Source organism: Lepisma saccharinum, chromosome 20 (genome assembly GCF_977018435.1).
Source record: "Lepisma saccharinum chromosome 20, izLepSacc3.1, whole genome shotgun sequence".
Classification (NCBI taxonomy): domain Eukaryota; kingdom Metazoa; phylum Arthropoda; class Insecta; order Zygentoma; family Lepismatidae; genus Lepisma; species Lepisma saccharinum.
This window is the reverse complement of record NC_139248.1, coordinates 46,195,219-46,214,852: the sequence shown is the minus strand read 5'-3', so window position 1 is coordinate 46,214,852 and position 19,634 is coordinate 46,195,219. Positions and strand designations below refer to the sequence as shown.

General features: G+C 35.5%; 1 protein-coding gene across 2 annotated transcripts in view; it reads right to left on the bottom strand.

The window, feature by feature from the left end:
• Nucleotides 1-464: 464 nt before the first annotated feature.
• Nucleotides 465-19,634, bottom strand: part of LOC146003605 (trypsin-1-like) — a 151,798-nt gene continuing 132,628 nt past the window's right edge. For both annotated transcript variants that reach the window (XM_083141916.1, XM_083141917.1), the window contains exon 7: nucleotides 465-2,323. In XM_083141916.1, the coding sequence (XP_082998042.1) occupies nucleotides 2,187-2,323 (137 nt within the window). In that variant the 3' untranslated portion in view covers nucleotides 465-2,186. The remainder of the gene's footprint in view (nucleotides 2,324-19,634) is intronic.

The window sequence follows — 19,634 nt, the reverse complement described above, 5'->3', positions numbered from 1 at the left end:
TTATCGTCGACGAACAACTAAACTTCAATGAGCACATTACACATACTACTAAAAGAGCCATGTGTCTCCTTGGTATTCTGTATAGGTTACCTGATATCAAAATACAATCATCCATTTAATTATTTTTCAAAAATGTTATCTCCCCCATTCTTGAATACTGCTCTCCCATTTGGAATATGGCTTCAAAAAATAATTTATCCAGGTTTGATTCTATCCTCATCTTTCTCCTCGCCATTGCTCGCCATAGAATACTTTCTCACAGACAATTCCATAAAACAGTTATTATATCTGTCTTGAATATCCACACACTCGTCATTAACTAGCAGACATGAACTTTTGCATAAAATAATTAATGGCAAAATTAAAACAGAATTTTTAGTCAACCAATTTCATCTACGAGTACACGGCCAACCCGCAACGTATAGTTCTTTTACATTCACACCACAAGGTTCTCCTTTCTACATCGGTACTCCCTGATATAATAGTTCACTTATATAATAACCTGCTAAGAATTTACGTATAACATTTTATTTAATTTTCTCCTGCCATCTTGTATTGTCTTGTTTAGTTGTTTCTTTTTTCTTTTTGCTACAGTTTCAGTATAAAATGGTCTTTCTGTGCTGTATCTGAAACTTAAAGTAAATAAATTTTAAAAATGTATTGGACTCAGTGAAGCCTTCTGAAATTGGTAAGCACAATACGAAAACAATTTATCTACAGAATATCTTCTAATAGCCATTTTTCTTTAATGAACTCAGAAATGAACAAAATGTCACTTACCAAGATTTACACCAGAGCCCTTCAAATTATATGCTCCACATCTAACATATTTATCATCTCACAATCAACCAATTATTTTACTTTACTGAAAATGAAATTCTAAGGCCTAAAAATGTTGATTTAAAAATTTAATCAGTATGCTGTATAAGAACTATTTTGGAAATGAGATTAAAATCCACATTATACCGGGTGTCCGAATTGAAACGCCCTAATTTCAAATACTTATATTAAACATAATATACATGCAAGAACAGTCTGGTAGGAGGTATATGGTGGCTAACTGTGGAAATTTTAAATGGGTAATGAATAGTAAGCATTCGTTTATTTGGTATCGTTCCAGTGGGTGAAAAGTAAAAATGACAACCAATTCTGAAAAAGAGCAAACTGTGTGCCCCATTTGCGTTGCGATTAAGACAAGTAGCAGACAAGCGATGTAAAATGACAGGAGTAGTACATATTCATGGAATATTAAAAAAGTTAGTTACTTAAAATGCCGATACTATGTCTCATTCTTATCATTTCGAAGTCAGATTGTAAAGAATTGCACTCTGAAGATGGAGAGCTATGCAAATAAACTCTATGATAAATAGATTCTTCAGAAAAAGGATATTGATGATTTTTATAAAACGTTTTACGCTCTATACTTTCGGTTATTTACATTTCTTCGGTACATTAATAGTAAGCGAGTTATGATGTGGCTTTTAACCGAAATTTCCAGTGTGATAGCCATTTTGATTTATAGTAAAATAAAATTATTTATTGCTCATTAACCGTCACATGTTATATTATGTGGAGACGATTTCATTTCGTATATTTGCCATTATATGAAAACGGTGTAAAATATTGAACAGAATCGTACTAATTACGTACAGCATTTGAAGTATCTTCCTGTGACTAATATCTTATGCGTACGTAGTAGCATCGTTACATCTAAATCCGCAGTGTAGTACTAAAAGTACAGTACCTTCCGTAATCCTATTATTAGTTAAGTTGACAGCTTTCCTATATATCAGGCCACCGTTTTGAATATTTTGTCCTATGATTATCTGACACTGTTTCTAATGTTATTTTCATATGGGCGACATTAAAAACATAGAAATCGGCACCAAACTTACAATATTAATTAATAATATCTATATTTTCAGATTCCAGCGTCATATTTACCTCATCCTGAATTTCTTGTTCCTACAGTAAATCTATCGAGCAAACTCAATCATAACTTTAAGGCCATGATGAAGAATGCAATTACATTAGTTGCCGCTTGTGGCATAAAAAGCGTAAAAATAAGAACGTGAATTTTACTATTGACAAAATATTGCGTTTCACATATGTTCTTGAGATAAGTAAATGTCCAGTAAATGAATAAATACACTTCTCCAATTCGAATTTCACTTTAGTTCAAATTGTTAAGACGTCTTCAATGAGCAGGTGTAAGTTTGTTTGTCCACCAATGTTTGCACTATCCAGTCAAAAAAGTTTTCAACTTTAGTATATAAACCTGGTTGACTGATTTTCCCACAATAATTTCCAAACGATACAACTCCTGAAAATAAATTTGAATATAAATTAAAATACTAGTTATCAGTGAAATCACAAGATTTGAGGTCTCTGTATTTCTGTTATAGACACAAAACCCTGTAAATATGCATTCATCCACGTGGATACATACATGCAAAAACATACATGCAAAAATATACATGCACAAACATACATGCACAAACATATATACAGGGTGACCTGTAATTAGATGTATTCCCTGAAAGGGGTTAAAGTAAAGGCAATTTGCAATAAATTTCACCATATGATACACCAAAAATTAGTAGTTTTCGAGATAATCGAGTTTTAATTGTTCTTTTTTTAGTTACAATTTTTCACATCAAAATACGAATTAAAAGAAAAACAGCTCATTGAATGGCACATGTTTCAGCGTTTTCTGATAGCTACCAAATAAGTGGTTCGTTGAAAAAAAATGTTTGTCCCAATTAACAATCACATGTAAGTAACGGTGGGTCTAAACTTACAAGTGGTGATAACAAATGCACTCTTAGTTTACTTGGCAACGTATTAATAGCAAAAATAGTATGACGGGGTATCATATGGTCAAATTTATTGAAAATGGGCTCTACTTTAACCTCTTTCAGGGAATACATCTAATTACAGGTCACCCTGTATAAACATACACGTATGCAGTAGTATCTACAACACAATTACAATAATAAAGGGTTGAGCCGATACCACTATGAACCGATACCAATAACGATGACGATACTCTTCCCGATTCCAACCGATACCGAGATTTACATCAAAATACTGAAATGCATGTTATGTAATAACAAAATTCATGTTGTCACCCAAGAATCGTTACAAAATTTTAACAAACTTCGAATTCTGGGTAGTTTCCAGGATATTTAGACGCCGCGAAATGGTCACCCGGCATTTTTGCTTGTGTGTTTGAATTGTTTAAATTGTTGTTTTCTATTGATGGACAGGCTATTCGGGACTTAATCTACCGGTTTAAAGTGGAATTCGAACCACTGTTCAATGCGCCTCCACCGAGTATCAAACCCAGCATTTGTTCATATCCCGTAAAAGACTGAAATGACGGAAAAGTATCGGCTGGTGTTGGTAGAAAGTAAATTGCAACCGATACTTTCGTATGCCGATATATCCGAATCTGTATCGGCTCAGCTCTAATAAATTATAATTGCAGAATGATTAGCAACGCAATGATTCGTTTCAGATAATTTCAGAATGCAAAGTCATTTACATTTTCATCAACCCTTGCTTGATGAAGTATGCCATGGGATATAAAGCAGTGACTTCATAGCAGCATATTCCTTCTGCTGCGATGAATAAGGAGGCTTAACTAAGCCAGACAGAATATTATATCTGGAATCTTCTAAAGCAGCCACTAGACAAAGCACTCATTCATATCCTTTGACACGTTTCACCTCAAACACTCAAAGTAAACATTAATCATTAGGCCTGGATTCTGATATCATATTTTTTAATGTGTAGAATGCAATGCTCTTAAGTATTATAATCATGAATACGAACCTCTGAGCCCCACCTAGTGGTTGCAGGACCTTGTCGTTGGTACTGGGCTTGCGTACCCAGCGGTAGCAGAGCTAACTACCGGTAGGGTCTTCCATGCCGGGCACGCTGGGGGTGAGAAGCCAGACTAAGAAGCAACCAATCGGCCCTCTAGGATTTCTGGGGGAAGGCTGTGATGCCTTGTACAGAGGGGTTTGGTTACCCAAGGCTAGGAGAGGGAAACTCTGATGTAAAACAAGGGTTAGGATGGACTCTGGAGCTATGAAAATAACCATCCTAGGGGACGGAGACCCCGAAATGAAAGACATGGTCCTCCCGGTTGGGGATTGGATATGGGGCTGACAAACTCACCCCATAAAATGCACATTGTTTCGAAACCTCAAGAGAAGACTCGGAACGATGGAAATAACAGAAGACGAAACAAGCTCAGTAAAATGGACTACGAATTTGGTACACTTCGCAACATCTTATTTGACCGCCCCGAAAGAATTCTAAGTCCCAAAATCGTAAACTTAGCAACATTGCACTTCAGCTCCAGGTGAGAGTAGCCAACTTCAGTAAGTCCTTCCACTAGACGAAAAACGCTGGGGTGTTAGGTTTTCAATTTAACACTTTCCATGAACTTAGAAACTATAAACCGCTATTATAATTTGCAATCAAACAGAAATAATAATTTGGAAAAAGAACCTTGAAGGATATTTACGATTCTGCTTGCTCGACTTGAAATTTGGGGGGTTTGAAACACTGAATAGAGTTTTTCTCCATCTGGAGGAAATTGCCATCACGTTTGTGCAGAAAGAAGCAAATTTGTGAGGAGTTTATGCGACATTTTATTTACAATACCTTGCATAATATCGAACAGTTCTCAAAAACATATATTTTACACGACTTGTCGAGAAAATGAGGTTGAAACACAGGAAGGTGGGAGTCTTCATAAACGTCAACATGTTTTTGAGTGTATAACTTCATTAAGTTAACATAGAGCAGTTGGTTAGGCGCTGCAATCCTTATTTTTCATCAAGCGTGAAAGGTAGCGGGTTCAAATCCCACCCTCTCCTCTTTCTTTTTTTCTTTTTTTGTTTGCTGAACAGATACCGTTGATATTAGAATATTTAAAAAATGAATTCGATGCACACTTGAGGGACGTCCCTTCTGCACATATTTCCCCTTAGAAGTTGGAGATTTTAAGGATTTAAAGTTAAAACTTTTCTTTTTTAGTTATTGTTCATATGTTGGGTTAACACACACATCATGATTAATTCACACATCACATATATGTATTCAGGATGCAAAATGTAATGTTATTTAAGTTATGTATTGTTTGTTTTTCACTGACACCTAAAATATTGATTATTTGATTTCGATATTAAGTAGTGATGTAGTGCAGTACTGTAACGAAGGAGAGCGTTTAATGAGTTCAAATTGCTAAGATTTGTAATTTTATGTCCGTTCCTTCTTAATGACAGTTGTCAAACCCCTCACCACCATCTTACCATGCGTCTAAAAATAATAGTAAATCGCCAATTAACATAAGTAAATGGTTATTGCGACGGAGACCGATTCGATAAGAAACTACTAATAAGTATTTATATAGTGAGTGACAAACAAAAAATTCAAAACCTCATAATGATCGTTAATTCCTCACTGCTTTGTATCTAAAATGATTGTCTTCTTTGAACAGAAAGTACGAGTATCAGATATAAAAAACTTTCCGCACTAACTTTGCAATCTTCGAAACCACCATTATAGACTTAACTCTATGTAACTTGATTCTGCGCATTCCACGTGGCATGTGACTTCCCCCTATCATCGAAATAACTTTATCTTACTATTTCCTTTCACCTCGTGAAATACAGAAACCAATGTTAACTTCTTAGCACGGTGGATAAACTTTACACCCAACGATATACTCCTGAAAAAAATCCTGCCTAGATGGAGAATCGAACCTACGACCTCCCTCGTAAGAATCAAGCACGTTACCTCTTCTCCAGGCAGCTCATGTTAAAATTTGCTACCAGTCTGAAGAAACCAATTCACACATAATGTCATATCTATAATTTCCTCATGGCAATTTTCATGAGGAAACGAATTCAGATAAAATCGAGAAACGCTGAAAGGGGAAAATGATGAACATATCTATTGTTGTTTTGTCAAATTTTGTAAATTGTGTAAAAATTCCGTGTTTTGAGAAGTATTTTGTTGTTTGTTTAAAGTAGGAACAGGAGAGCGAAAAGGTGTCATTTGAACTAGGGATGGCCAAACGGATCCGGATCCGGAAAATTCGGATCCATTCGGATCCGGATCCGGATCCAAAAGTTACGGATCTGGATCCGAATCCGAAAATTCCGGATCCGGATCCGGGTCTGAAAGTTTCGGATCTGGATCCGGATCCGAGAGTTCCGGATCCGCGGATCCGGATCCGGGTCTGAAAGTTTCGGACCTGGATCCGGATCCGAGAGTTCCGGATCCGAAAGTTTCGGATCTGGATCCGGATCCGAAAATCCGGATCCGAGAGTTTCGTATCTCAATCCCATTATAATATTAAAACACCTTAAAAGGTATTATGATCTTCGATTACAAAGAAATTTTTCGTTAGTCCTAGAAGAATTTTTTTCAAGTGTTGTTCCTAAAATACTTTGCTACGCATCGGCTAACACACTCGTGCACAAATGTCAGAGGTGATTTTGTAAATGCCTTTGAAACGAATATGTATTCATTCGAATTTCGAATGCATTGGAAATGAAAACACACATAAATGTGAGACATTCCATTCCAGGATGAAACCTTTAACATATATAACAAGATAGAAATGTTATACAAAAATTATACAATTGTTCTACAGTTACAGTTTTACAAATTAAAATAAAACATTATAATATATGCAGTGTTAAATAATTACAAAGTGTAAGACCAACAAGGGAGGTTATCAAAATGTACCCCTCCGATTTCCACGAAATTTGGCATTATAGTGGGGCCCAAAGGAAGAATTACGTGATTTTTTTGTTTCAGCTAAAATACGGTTTTAGGGGGCAAAACCCCCTAAAATGTCAAGATGAGGACAAATTGAAGTGAGGATCTGACCCCTGTGTCCCCCTCCGATTTCCATGATACTTGGCAGGTGTGTGTATAAACGGGCCCAAATGAAGAAATGCGTGTTTTTTTTGTTTCAGCTAAAAAACGGTTTTATGGGCAAAACCTCATCAAATGTCAAGATGAGGACAAATTGAAGTGAGGTTCTGACTCCTGTGTCTCTCCGATTTCCATAAAACTTGGCAGGTGTATAGTGGGGCCCAATGGTAGAAATGCGTGTTTCATTTTTTCCGCTAAAAAAACGGTTTTAGGGGGCAAAACCCCCAAAAATGTCAAGATGAGGACAAATTGAAGTGAATGATCTGACCCCTGTGTCCCCCTCCGATTTCCATGATACTTGACAGGTGTGTGTATAAATGGGCCCAAATGAAGATACACGTGTTTTTTTTGTTTCGGCTAAAAAACTGTTTTAGGGGGCAACCCCCCCCCCAAATGCCAATATGAGGACAAATTTAAGTGTGCATTTGACTTATGTGTCCCCCTCCGATTTCCATGAAACTTGGCAGGTGTATAGTAGGGATGGAAAAACGGAAAAACGGATCCGGATCCGAAAAATGCGAATCCATTCGGATCCGGATCCAAAAGTTCCGGATCTGGATCCGGATCCGAAAGTTCCGGATCTGGATCCGGATCCGAGAGTTCCGCATCTGGATCCGGATCCGGGTCCGAAAATTCCGGATTTTTTGTATCCGGATCCGAGAGTTTCGTATCTCAATCCCATTATAATATTACCACACCTTAAAAGGTATTATGATCTTCGATTACAAAGAAATTTTTCATTACTTAGTCCTACAAGAATTTTTTTCAAGTGTTGTTCCTAAAATACTTGGCTACGCATCGGCTAACATACTCGTGCACAAAAATTAATCTTACTTGTTTAGCATAAAATGTCAGAGGTAATTTTGTAAATGCCATTGAAACGAATATGTATTCATTCGAATGTATTGGAAATGAAAATACACATAAATGTGAGACATTCAATACCAGGATGAAACCTTTAACACATATAACAAGATAGAAATGTTATACAAAAATTATACAATTGTTCTACAGTTACAGTTTTACAAATTAAAATAAAACATTATAATATATGCAGTGTTATGTAATTATAAAGTGTAAGACTAACAAGGGAGGTTATCTAAGTGACCTATGTGTCCCCCTCCGATTTCCATGATACTTGGCAGGTGTGTGTATAAACGGGCTCACATGAAGAAATACGTTTTTTTATGTTTCGGCTAAAAAACTGTTTTAGGGGGATACCCCCCTCAAATGTCAATATGAGGACAAATTTAAGTGTGCATTTGACCTATGTTTCCCCCTCCGATTTCCATGAAACTTGGCAGGTGTATAGTGGGGCCCAATGGAAGAAATACGTATTTATTTGTTTCAGCTAAAAGACGGTTTTACAGGGCAAAACCCACTCAATTGTCAAGATGAGGACAAATTGAAGTGGGGATCTGACCCCTGTGTTCCCTTCCGATTTCCATGAAACGTGGTAGGTATATAGAAGGGCCCAAATTAGTAAATACGTGTTTTTATGTTTCAGCTAAAAACTGTTTTTGGGGGCAAAATCCCCTCAAATGAAAAGATGAGGATAAATTGAAGTAAGGATTGACCCCTGTGTCCCCCTCCGATTTTCATGAAACTTTGCATGTGTATAGTGGGGCCCAATGGAAGAAATACGTATTTATTTGTTTCAGCTAAAAGACGGTTTTACAGGGCAAAACCCACTCAATTGTCAAGATGAGGACAAATTGAAGTGGGGATCTGACCCCTGTGTTCCCTTCCGATTTCCATGAAACGTGGTAGGTATATAGAAGGGCCCAAATTAGTAAATACGTGTTTTTATGTTTCAGCTAAAAACTGTTTTTGGGGGCAAAATCCCCTCAAATGAAAAGATGAGGATAAATTGAAGTAAGGATTGACCCCTGTGTCCCCCTCCGATTTTCATGAAACTTTGCATGTGTATAGAGGGGCCGAAAAGAAGAAATACGTGTTTTTTTTTTTGTTTCGGCTAAAAAACTCTTTTAGGGGGCAAAACCCGCCTCAAATATCAAGATGAGTACAAATTGACGTGTGGATCATCTGACCCCTGTGTCCCCCTCCGATTTCCATGGAATTTGACAGGTGTATAGAGAGGCCCTATGCCCCCTGTTTCTTCTTTTGCCATATTTACGTGGTTTCGGGTCTCAGATCCCCACTTCAATTTCCCCTCATCTTGACATTTGAGGGGGGACCTCTATACACATGCCAAGTTTCATGGAAATCGGAGGGGAAGACTTAGACCTCCCTTGTAAGTGTATTAATTAATTACAAATCGCGCACGCGCGTACACACACTATATATATGTGTGTGTGTGTATGTATGTATATTATATATATATGTATATTAGCAGGTAACAAAATGTTATAAGCACATTCTTACTTTCCAAAGTAGCGCATGTGGGATGGCAAAACGGATACGGATCCAAAAGTTCTGGATCCGGATCCGAAAGTTCTGGATCCGGATCCGAAAGTTCTGGTTTCGGATCCGAAAGTTCTGGATCCGGATCCGAAAGTACCGGATCCGGATCCGGATCTGAAAATTCCGGATCCGAAAAATTTTAGGATCCGGAACCAACCGGATCCGGTTTTCGGATCCGCCAGGATCCGGATCTGGCCATCCCTAATTTGAACCAGACCCCGTTTGACAAGAAACTTCAGCTTTTTTCCAAAGACTGTATGAAAAGAGAGAGGAACGTATGAAATATAAAATATGTGTGAAATTAAAACAATGGAAACCTTGAAAGAACTTCAAACTATGAAAAACATATTTTCGTGGTGGAAAACTCCAAGTCATTTTCGAAATATGAACTTGATGTTTTTCTATTTTATGAAGTAGAGATATGGGACGATACGATCCCTCAGCAAAAAAATTTTAAGTAAGCTACCTCCAACATTTTCAATGGTCATAATTACTAATCAGGGTCCGGAAGTTGATGAAAAATCAACTTTTTTCTGACCCTTAAAAACAATGCTAAACCTGATATCATGTCCGTTTCCCTTCAGTTAGAGCCGGAAAACACTTTCTATTTTACATTTTTGTTTTGCATTTTTCGGACTTTTTTTGGCTTTTAGTTTATTTGTCAGTATTTTGAACATTTTTTATTGCATTTTTACTTTTTTTTTTAGGTTTATTTTTCTCTTTCCCCTGTTGTTTCGTGCATTTTAATGCATTTACTAGTAAAACTTACATATTTAGATTTCTTGACATGGTCCATTTAGCAAATTCACCATGAATCGAAAATACGGTCAATGGAGAAGCATAATATTAATCTTAACCGAAATGTTTGGCAATGGATTAAAATACTTTGTGTGAAGATCTACTTTTACGTTCTTTTCTGGACACTATTATCGCTTTAATCTGTAGTTTTAAAGTAAAATTAGTCATTATATTAAATGCAATTACACTCTGGTATACACGAAGCAGAATTGTATTTTCGGTTGCTGGCCGACTAGTATCATAGAAGTAGATGAATTGGTTGATTTGGTGTTTTAAGTCAACTTTATGCATAGTAAGGCTAATCGGGACTGAACCTACAGTTTAAAGTGGGATCCCAACCGAGTGCATAAAATAACGTGAACCGTGTGGTGTAGGGGGATCGTTTGCTTATGGAATGGAAGGTCATAGGTTCAAACCTACTTCTTTGCAAAATATTTTTCGGGAAGTAAACGGCTTTGGACGAGAGTGCTTATCTACGCTTCTTGGATATTTCCGTTGATATTTATGCGATTTATGTCCAGCATTTCCGGATGGAGAAAGTTGACATATAAGTTCCTAATATGTGTTAACTTATAACAGCTGAAAGAAAGGAAAAGTATTTCCTAAAATCCTGCCAATCACTGAAAGATTAAAAACATTAGTAGAAGCATTACTTGAGGCATGCACAGTGGCGACGATTATGGAGTGTGGAGGCTCAGATGACCCAGCACTATGCTAAATATTATCTACCAAGGGAAAGAAACTGTCCTTGCCCTCCCCCAACCCCACATTGCCCCATCAGTTTTGATATCCAATCGCCGCCACTGTGCATGCATTGCATAAATATTTACAGTAATATCATATAATATTATATTACGTTATTAGAACACTTCATACTCGGTAAATAAAAGGAAAAAAATAATAAGGAAAGGGTGGGATTTGAACCTACGATGTTTCGATCTTGACGAAAACAGTAAAAAAACGGGAGTGCTGTCATCTAACCAACTACTCCAGGAGATTGCTAACAGAAAGCTCAGTAAAACACGTTAATCTCAGTTGAAGCAACATTGTGCCGGAGTTTCGAACCATTTTTCGCCAAGAACCAAGGAAAAGACACACTTTGCAGAATCGTTTGGTGTTATGCAAGGTATCTTTACTAAACATTTCGCATAAAATCATCATAAATTTGCTTTCTTGCATTCAAATGTGACCGCAATTCTTTTCAGGTGGTTGAGAACCTGTTCAGTGTTTCACAATGCACGTACATTTTCCTATTTTCAAATTCAGAACGAAGAATCTTGAAATATTTTCAACATTCGTATTTCTACTTAACGTTTTTTTGTCTACTCATATATTTTATTACTGCTTTAGGGTATCTTTACTTTATGGAATGTGAAAGAATGAAAAAAAATCACGAGCGTTTTCATTCAGGAAGAAGAAATGTTATTTGGCTCTGAAGCGCTATGCTGAAGCGCTATGCTGCCAAATTTACGAACTCCGGACTTTGAAATTTTTCAGGGCGGTCAAATATGTTGCGAAGTGTACATGGAACTCGAACTCTCCTGAAAGCTGGAGCATTGACGACACTCACAAAGCAACTCCTAGCTTACAGAGTGAAGATACCTGCCATATAAGAGAAAAATAGAGTAGCAAAGAGGAAATCTGGGACACACAATCACGCACAATATTTAGTAGTGGCAAATCAATAGACCGGAAAGACGGTGATGTGGCCTTTATAGTGTTTATACTAAGAGCTTGAACAACTTTATGAATCTATACCATCTAATGATGCAAGAATGATTATGGATGACCTAAATGCACAAATAGGTATGGAAGAAGCTTACCAAGTCACAATTGATTTACACAGTCTACATAAAGAATGCAATGTCAATGGCCAACGGCTTATAGTAAAAAGTAAGAATATGGTAATCAGCTCTACAATCTTTCCACACAACAAAATACATAAACAGTCGTGGATGTCACCAGATGGATCAACACTGAATGATATAGATCAAGTACTAATAGAAAAAATATGGGCATCAAACATAATAGATGTAAGAACATACAGAGGTGCCATTTGTGGTTCAGACCATTTCTTAGTTAAAACCACCCTAAGATGCCGTATAATGAAAGCTAGAGCAGATAGTGTTTCTAAAGCTCAAAAACTTGCATTGATAAACTTCAAGATGAGGAGACTAGTAAACAATTCAGATCATCATTATCAGCCAAACTACAGAGCGAAGAAGTTCACCCTACAAAAGAGATAGAGGATAAATGGGAGTCAATGAAGAATAAGGTCAAGGCAGTAGCTTAGGAAGTTGTTGGAGGGGGCAAAAAATAATGCTTTGAAGAAGATTAGAAGGCAATCGTTGAATTGAGAAATAAACCATACCATGCATACGTTCGTATTTGAGTCGTCCAACAAGAAGGAAAAAGCAAGAACTAGATAGATGGAATATAGAGGTACACACAATATGCCGGAAGTATGTAACAGAGAAAAATAATCACATTGGAGAACAATTTAAGCCCAACAATACATATATGGCTATAAAGAAGTAACATCAATCATAGAAGGATTTAAAACCAGAACAAACTGTTGTAAAGATAAGGACGGACTACTTCTGGGAGATAAGGAAACAATCAAACATAGATGGAAAGAGTATTTCTCTAGACTACTAAATTCAACACAGTCAGTGAATGCCCACTAAGAAACTAGAAGGAAAAGAATTGCGAGGAAAAATGAAGAACCAGTGAACCCCCCTACAAGGCAAGAATTTGAAAAAGTCTTAAAAGAACAAAGAAATAATAAAGCTCCAGGAATAGATGACAAAGGGGAACAAATTGGAATATAAGAACTATAGGGGTATTTCACTCTTATGCACATCATACGAAATATTCACATCTATAATATGAAGCAGATTGGAACCATATGCAGAAGCAATCATAGGAGTATACCAGGCTGGTTTTAGAAAAGGTTGCTCCACTATCGACCATTATTTACAGTAAAAAAATATTGGAGAAGTGTTGGAAAGGAAACATAGATGTCATTCAAATCTTCATTGACTTCCAGCAAGCTTATGACTCCATACATAAAGATATGATAGGCCGTATCATGAGAGAATTCAGAATACCAGAGAAGTCAGTCAGATTGGTAGAACTGACAACGAAGAGTACCTTTGCCTCTGTACGCATCCAAGCAGAATTGGGAGACTTCTTTGAAGTAAAGCAAGGGCTGAAGCAAGGAGACGGACTGTCCCCACTCATTTTCACCCTGGTGTTGGAATATGTTATCAGGCAGCTACAAATTGATACCAGAGGCACTCAACAATACAAAACCACACAAATAGTTGGATATAGACGATATTAACATCATGGGTAGATCACTAAGAAGAGTAAAGGAAGTCTTTGAGGGCCTGAATGAAGAAGGCAAGAAAGTCGGACTAAAAATAAACAAGAATAAATATTAATCCAGTCAAGGTAAAGAGGAAACTGTGAAGAGAACATAGTAATAGAAAACTTTAACATTGAAAGAACCAACAACTTCTCATACTTAGGTACAAACTGAATGAAAAAATGAAGAAATAGCAGAAATACAAGCAGGTATTCAAACAGCAAATAAGGCCTACTTCTCGATATTACCTTTAATCAGATGTAGAGATGTCAATTGGAGAGCTCTAGTGATGCTATACAAAACACTTATTTGTAGTATTGTAGTATATGGATGTGAAGTATGGACGCTTAAGGAACAAGCTGCTAACAAAATCGACTCATTTGAGCGTAAAATCCTCCGAAGGATCATTGGTCCTAGTCAGTCACAAGGAGTGACATGAAATTAGATATAATGACGAAATTTACAAACTTTATAAGAAAGTATCTCTCTCTATATACATAGGAAGAAATACTAAACTGGGCTACCGATGCAGCTAGATTGGATGAGCACCGGGTCCCGAAGAAGGTACCAAGAGGAAACATGGGAGGAAGACCTACAGGAAGACCAAAGATCAGATTGGAGGATAGTATCCAGAAGGACGCAGACTACATCCTTCACATCAGAAACTGGAGACAGGACGTTCTAGAGGATGAAAGATGGGGAGGCCATAGTAGTGCATGAATGCGCTAGTGACCCATTGATTATTGATTTACCTAGTAAATGTATGTTACTGTGTGCTTTCTAACATAATATTGAGTTTATTTTTACCAAACTTTGACTTTATGTCAATTGTTTTACAAGTTTTTATGTATTTTTACTCAAATAACACATTTTAAACTATTCTAGCAAGAGTTTTTATTTTATTTTCAAAACACAAACTGTGTTCATCAACTTTCAATTGTTTACTTTTCAAGTTTTGAACACACAAACTGTGTCTTGTCAAGTTTTACCTGGCTACTTTCCAAGTTTAGGATTTTTTCAATCAAATAACACATATAGGCAAGATCTTTTGGACGAACAAAGTGTGTTTTATCGAGTTCTGCCCTTTTATTTTACAAGTTTATGCTTATTTTTTTACTCAAATAACGCAATTTCATGTATTCAGGCAACATTTTTAAATATATTTTGGTCTAACAAAGATATTTTTACAACTTTTAAGTTATTATTTTACAAGTTTATACATATTTTTGCTCAAATAACACAATTCAATCTGTTCAGAAAATACTTTTAGTTACATTTTAGATAAACACAAAGTATGGTTTGTCGAGTTTTATCTGTTTATTTTACAACTTATTATTACTCAAATACACAATTTAATCCATTCAAAAAGGATCTTTTATTATATATTGGATGACCAAAGAGATGTTTTCAACTATTTTACTGTTTTTCTTGCAGGGTTTGTATTATTTTTTTATTTATTTTGTTTTGTATCACACATACATTCACAAATTTTTAACTTAGAGTTTAGTATTTATTGAAATCTTTTCAAAAAACACTAAAGAAAAAGTACTTTTAGCTACAATTTAAGCCACAGAATATATCAATATTATTAGGGTTTACTTATTAACACTATGCTTTTTTTGGTTTTGTATTTCTATATTAATTTAGGGCAGGTTACGCCTGCTATGTAGGAAAGTTTGTTTATTTTAGTGTTTGCTGAGTATTTTGTTAATGTTGTACTAGGTAAAGTTATGGCTGCACCATAACATAAAACTGCTAAGTCCCCAAAACATATACAAATACATTCAATACTAAACTAATTGAAAAGAAAAAACTCTCTACAATCTCTCAAATAACAGCACAAGTTAGAAGCATGCACTGTCAATAGTGCTCAATTTGCATACACGTCACATTCAACTCTCATGAAAAGGCTCGAAACAGTCTCCCAGCTCAGTTCTCATCTGTACTCGGACAACAAAAACCTGCAAGAAATTCTCAGAAATCCTACTTTTCCTACCCTTGCTCGAATAGCAAAAATTGCAATCTTCATACTAAAATATTGAAGAAAGGCATATATATGTACGTAAAAATGTGTACGCATGTGTTTGTGTGTACTCTTAGATAAATTGAAAACTATACCTAATAATATTAACATATCATAATAATTAGATTCGTTTGTTAATTACAAGAAATAGAAGTTAAATACAGTAAATAAACTTGGTCACTTACATTGAAAGAGGGGCATATATTGAGAGTATTTGAAAATAAGATCCTTAGGAAAATATTTGGGACTAAAAGGGATGAGGATACAGATGAGTGGAGAAGGTTACATAATTTAGAAGTACATAATTTGTATTCATGTGCAGATATTATTAGAATGGTTAAATTAAAAAGAACTTAGATAGGTAGGTCATGTGGTACGAATGGGAGAGGAAAGAGGAGTTTACAGGATTCTTATTGGGAAACCTGATGGTAAAAAACCAATAGGAAGACCAAAACAAAAATGGAGAGGTTATGTTGAAATGGATTCAAGTAATTCAAGTAATTTAACTGTAAATATTATCTTGTGTGAGTAAAATATAATTGTTATTTGCACTAATAGGTACAAATATTAATTTTATACATCTTCATACACTATAGAAAACAAAACTTTGATATATAAATTGGCAACAATTTATTAAAAAAATAATTAGCTTTTCTTTCTTAAATAAATATAAAGTAGTAAAAATACTAAAAAATAATCACTTCTTTTGTTATTTAAAGGATTCCATACAGTGTCAACCAGTTGTTATATTACACATTTAATACATCATTCATCAAGTATAGAGCTTAAGACCTTGTAAATAACATTAAAAATATAAAATTTGAAGGTAGTAACAATATTTTTTTTAAAAATACTGTTTTTTACCTAACTTTGTGAATTAAATATTAGTACTGTTACTAAAACTAGTAGTTCGTGCGTTCACAGTATATCTGAGAGTTTTAGCTTTATTTGTCCGTAACTGGATATAAGTGCAACTTGTTAAGCTCAAAAAAACAATTTTTACCAATTTTGAGAGCTAGCTGAACTCTAGCGTCTCGAATTACATATAGTAAAAGCGTTGGGCTTTTAACCTATCTGTCCAGGGTTCGATTCCCTGTCTGGGAGGTAATCATTTTTTAATTTTGTCATCGGATCTTCTGCAGACTTCAAATTTCATAAGTTATATGCAATATAGGTTAATTTTGGGAGTGGGCCAAATTGGTTCATCATATAAGAAGCAGTTACCAAATTGGTCCTAGCGCCTATGACCCTACTTGTGTTCATCCGCCAAGCCATCTACTTTGAGTCCCCGATGACCTGGTGGAGCCCGTACAGGTTCTACCGCCCACAAGTAAGATCCTTCGCCAATCCAGCGAAGATGAGAATAATAAATAGCGACCCTCTACGCATACATTCAGCGAACTGTTGGTCACCCCTTGACCTAGTTATTTTCATGCAACCACCTATAGTATAGAACTACATTTAGTGAATTTTACCGTATTTCTGTTTGATCTGTTAAACCAAGCAATCAATAAAAAAATATACTTACATAGAAAAATCTGCTTTTGAGATACATAGGAAAATCTGCTTTTACGTAATTTCTCAGAAATATAGGCAATCACATTTCTTGCTACATTTAGCACCTGATATAGTATAAATCAGAATCTAGTTAGTGTGGGCATGTGTGCATCTGGTAAATATAGTTACTTGTAATAGCAAATATTGTGTGTGTAAAGGATAGCCTTCTTGTGAAACAGTAAAAAATTAACCTTATTTCCTCGTAACATTAGCTGTAAGTGCTTCTTGCTGATTCATAAGGCTCTGGCGTGTGGACCTACATGACCTACAATCCTCTGTAAGGTTCGTATCGTCCTATAAATTGTCGATATACATGCTAAGTGCCTAGTTACAGCCTAAGCTTCTAGCTTCAATCAGAGCATTTTAGTTCTCAGATAGTGATTGTAGCCTCGTATAATAAACCAAATGGAAATAACCCAAGTGTTGATGCACCCAAGAAAACCAGTAATACTTGAAAAATACATTGAAAAAGGCTATAAGGCTAAATTATTCTTCTAGCATAGAAAGAAAAGTTTAGCAAGTGGACCTATGGTCCATATATTCAGTCGTCTGTGAGCTTCGTCTTGTCCTGTGAATTGTCAATATATTGATAAATGATTAAATTTAAAAAAGAAAAAAAACAATGTTGTTAAGTGTTTGGTTATGGTCCCCTTGGTAAAGGGATTTCAGTCCTCATAGACACATAATTATTTTAGTTACACTAAAAGTTTGGCCTTATATAATATCTCAAGTGCAAATATAATAAAAGATCCTTCCTAATAAAAGATCGACAAGACATATTTTGTGTGTCGAAAATATAACTAAAAGTCTTTCCTGAACAGATTGAATTGTGTTATTTGAGTAAAAATAGGTATAAATGTGTAAAATAATAAGTTAAAAGTTGTAAAAATATCTTTGCCAGACCAAAATATAATAAAGATATTGCCTGAATAGATGCAATTGTGTTATTTGAGTAAAAAATAAGCATGAACTTGTAAAATGAAAGGGCAGAACTTGACAAAACACACTTTGTGCGTTCAAAAGATCTTGCCTATATATGTTGTTTGAGTGAAAGAACCTAATCTTGGAAAATAACCAGGTAAAAGTTGACAAGACACACTTTGTATGTCCAAAACTTGAAATGTAAACAATTAAAAGTTGACGAACACAGTTTGTGTGTTGAAAATATAATAAAAGCTCTTGCTAGATTCGTTTAAAATGTGTTATTTGAGTAAAAATACATAAAAACTTGTAAACAATTGACATAAAGTCAAAGTTTGGTAAAAATAAACTCAATATTATGTTCGAAAGCAAGCAGTAACATAAATTTATAAATTTACTAGCTAAATCAATGGGTCCAAGGTTCGACACCCCGTGATAAAGGCAAATAGTAAAATTTAGTTCCAGTTCCCTTCTTCCTAGTTCGGATAAAACCCTTACGCTTCGTTCTCCTTGCTCAAGGTACAATTCTCTCTTCAATTTAATTGGGTAAGCATGTCCGAACATGCTAGCGTTTTACCCTAAAACCAGAACTACATCATCTCGTGTCCTGGGGGCAACCCTGAACGGAATATTAATTGGCAGCGGAATCCGGTTCTGGAAACCGAATCATAGCTTTAGAGTTTGGCCTTCACTGCGCATTCCCAGACATCCTTTGTTGTCTGGTTCAATCCCTCCCCTGCCCTACGGCGTTCCATACCTTTTTCCTATTCTTGCGTTCTAGTTGACCTTGGAAAGACCGGTTCTGATTGGTCAATCGGGTTCTTTCTTTGTTCTGGCGTTCTGACGTCATTTGACCTTGACCGCACATCCCCCAAATTCCTTTCTCGTCTACCTGCGCGGAGTTCACCGTCTTCTGTCTAGCGTGTCGGACCGTCGTCTTTCATACCATAATAACATTATTACATAGTACACTATAATTATTATCATTACTTACCGGGGATTCGAGTACCGGAACCGTTACAAATCGTAATTGAACCTATACCATTACCCATTACCAATATTCATAGCGTTTCATAAACCATAACAACTATATGGTTTCAATACTATAAACATTAATTATTAACATTTTATGCATTACATACTTTACAGTAATGAATATAAAACAATATGCATAACATTTAGTATCTCTAATTACCTTCTATTTACATGTTTGTCATAAAATAAATAATTATACATTCATAAAAGTTATAAATATGCAAATACATAAATGTAAATTATTATAATGATATGCAAATTTATTCTAAATACATTTAAATAAATTCTAACTACCTGCAAATTAATTATGAATATTAAACACCGACAGCCACTAGCGCATTCAACCAGTACTGGCCATGGCCCGAAAACGAGCCAAAGCGTCATAGGTAACAGGTAACGAACCTCTGGATATAAATATGTAAATTTTGTTGTTAATTTTTCATCCTATTTCCTACTTATAAGTTTTAGGTCATTTCTTCAAATTTTGCGTCATTTTTTGGTTGCGTTTTACGTTCAATTCTGCTTTTTTCAATTATATTACGT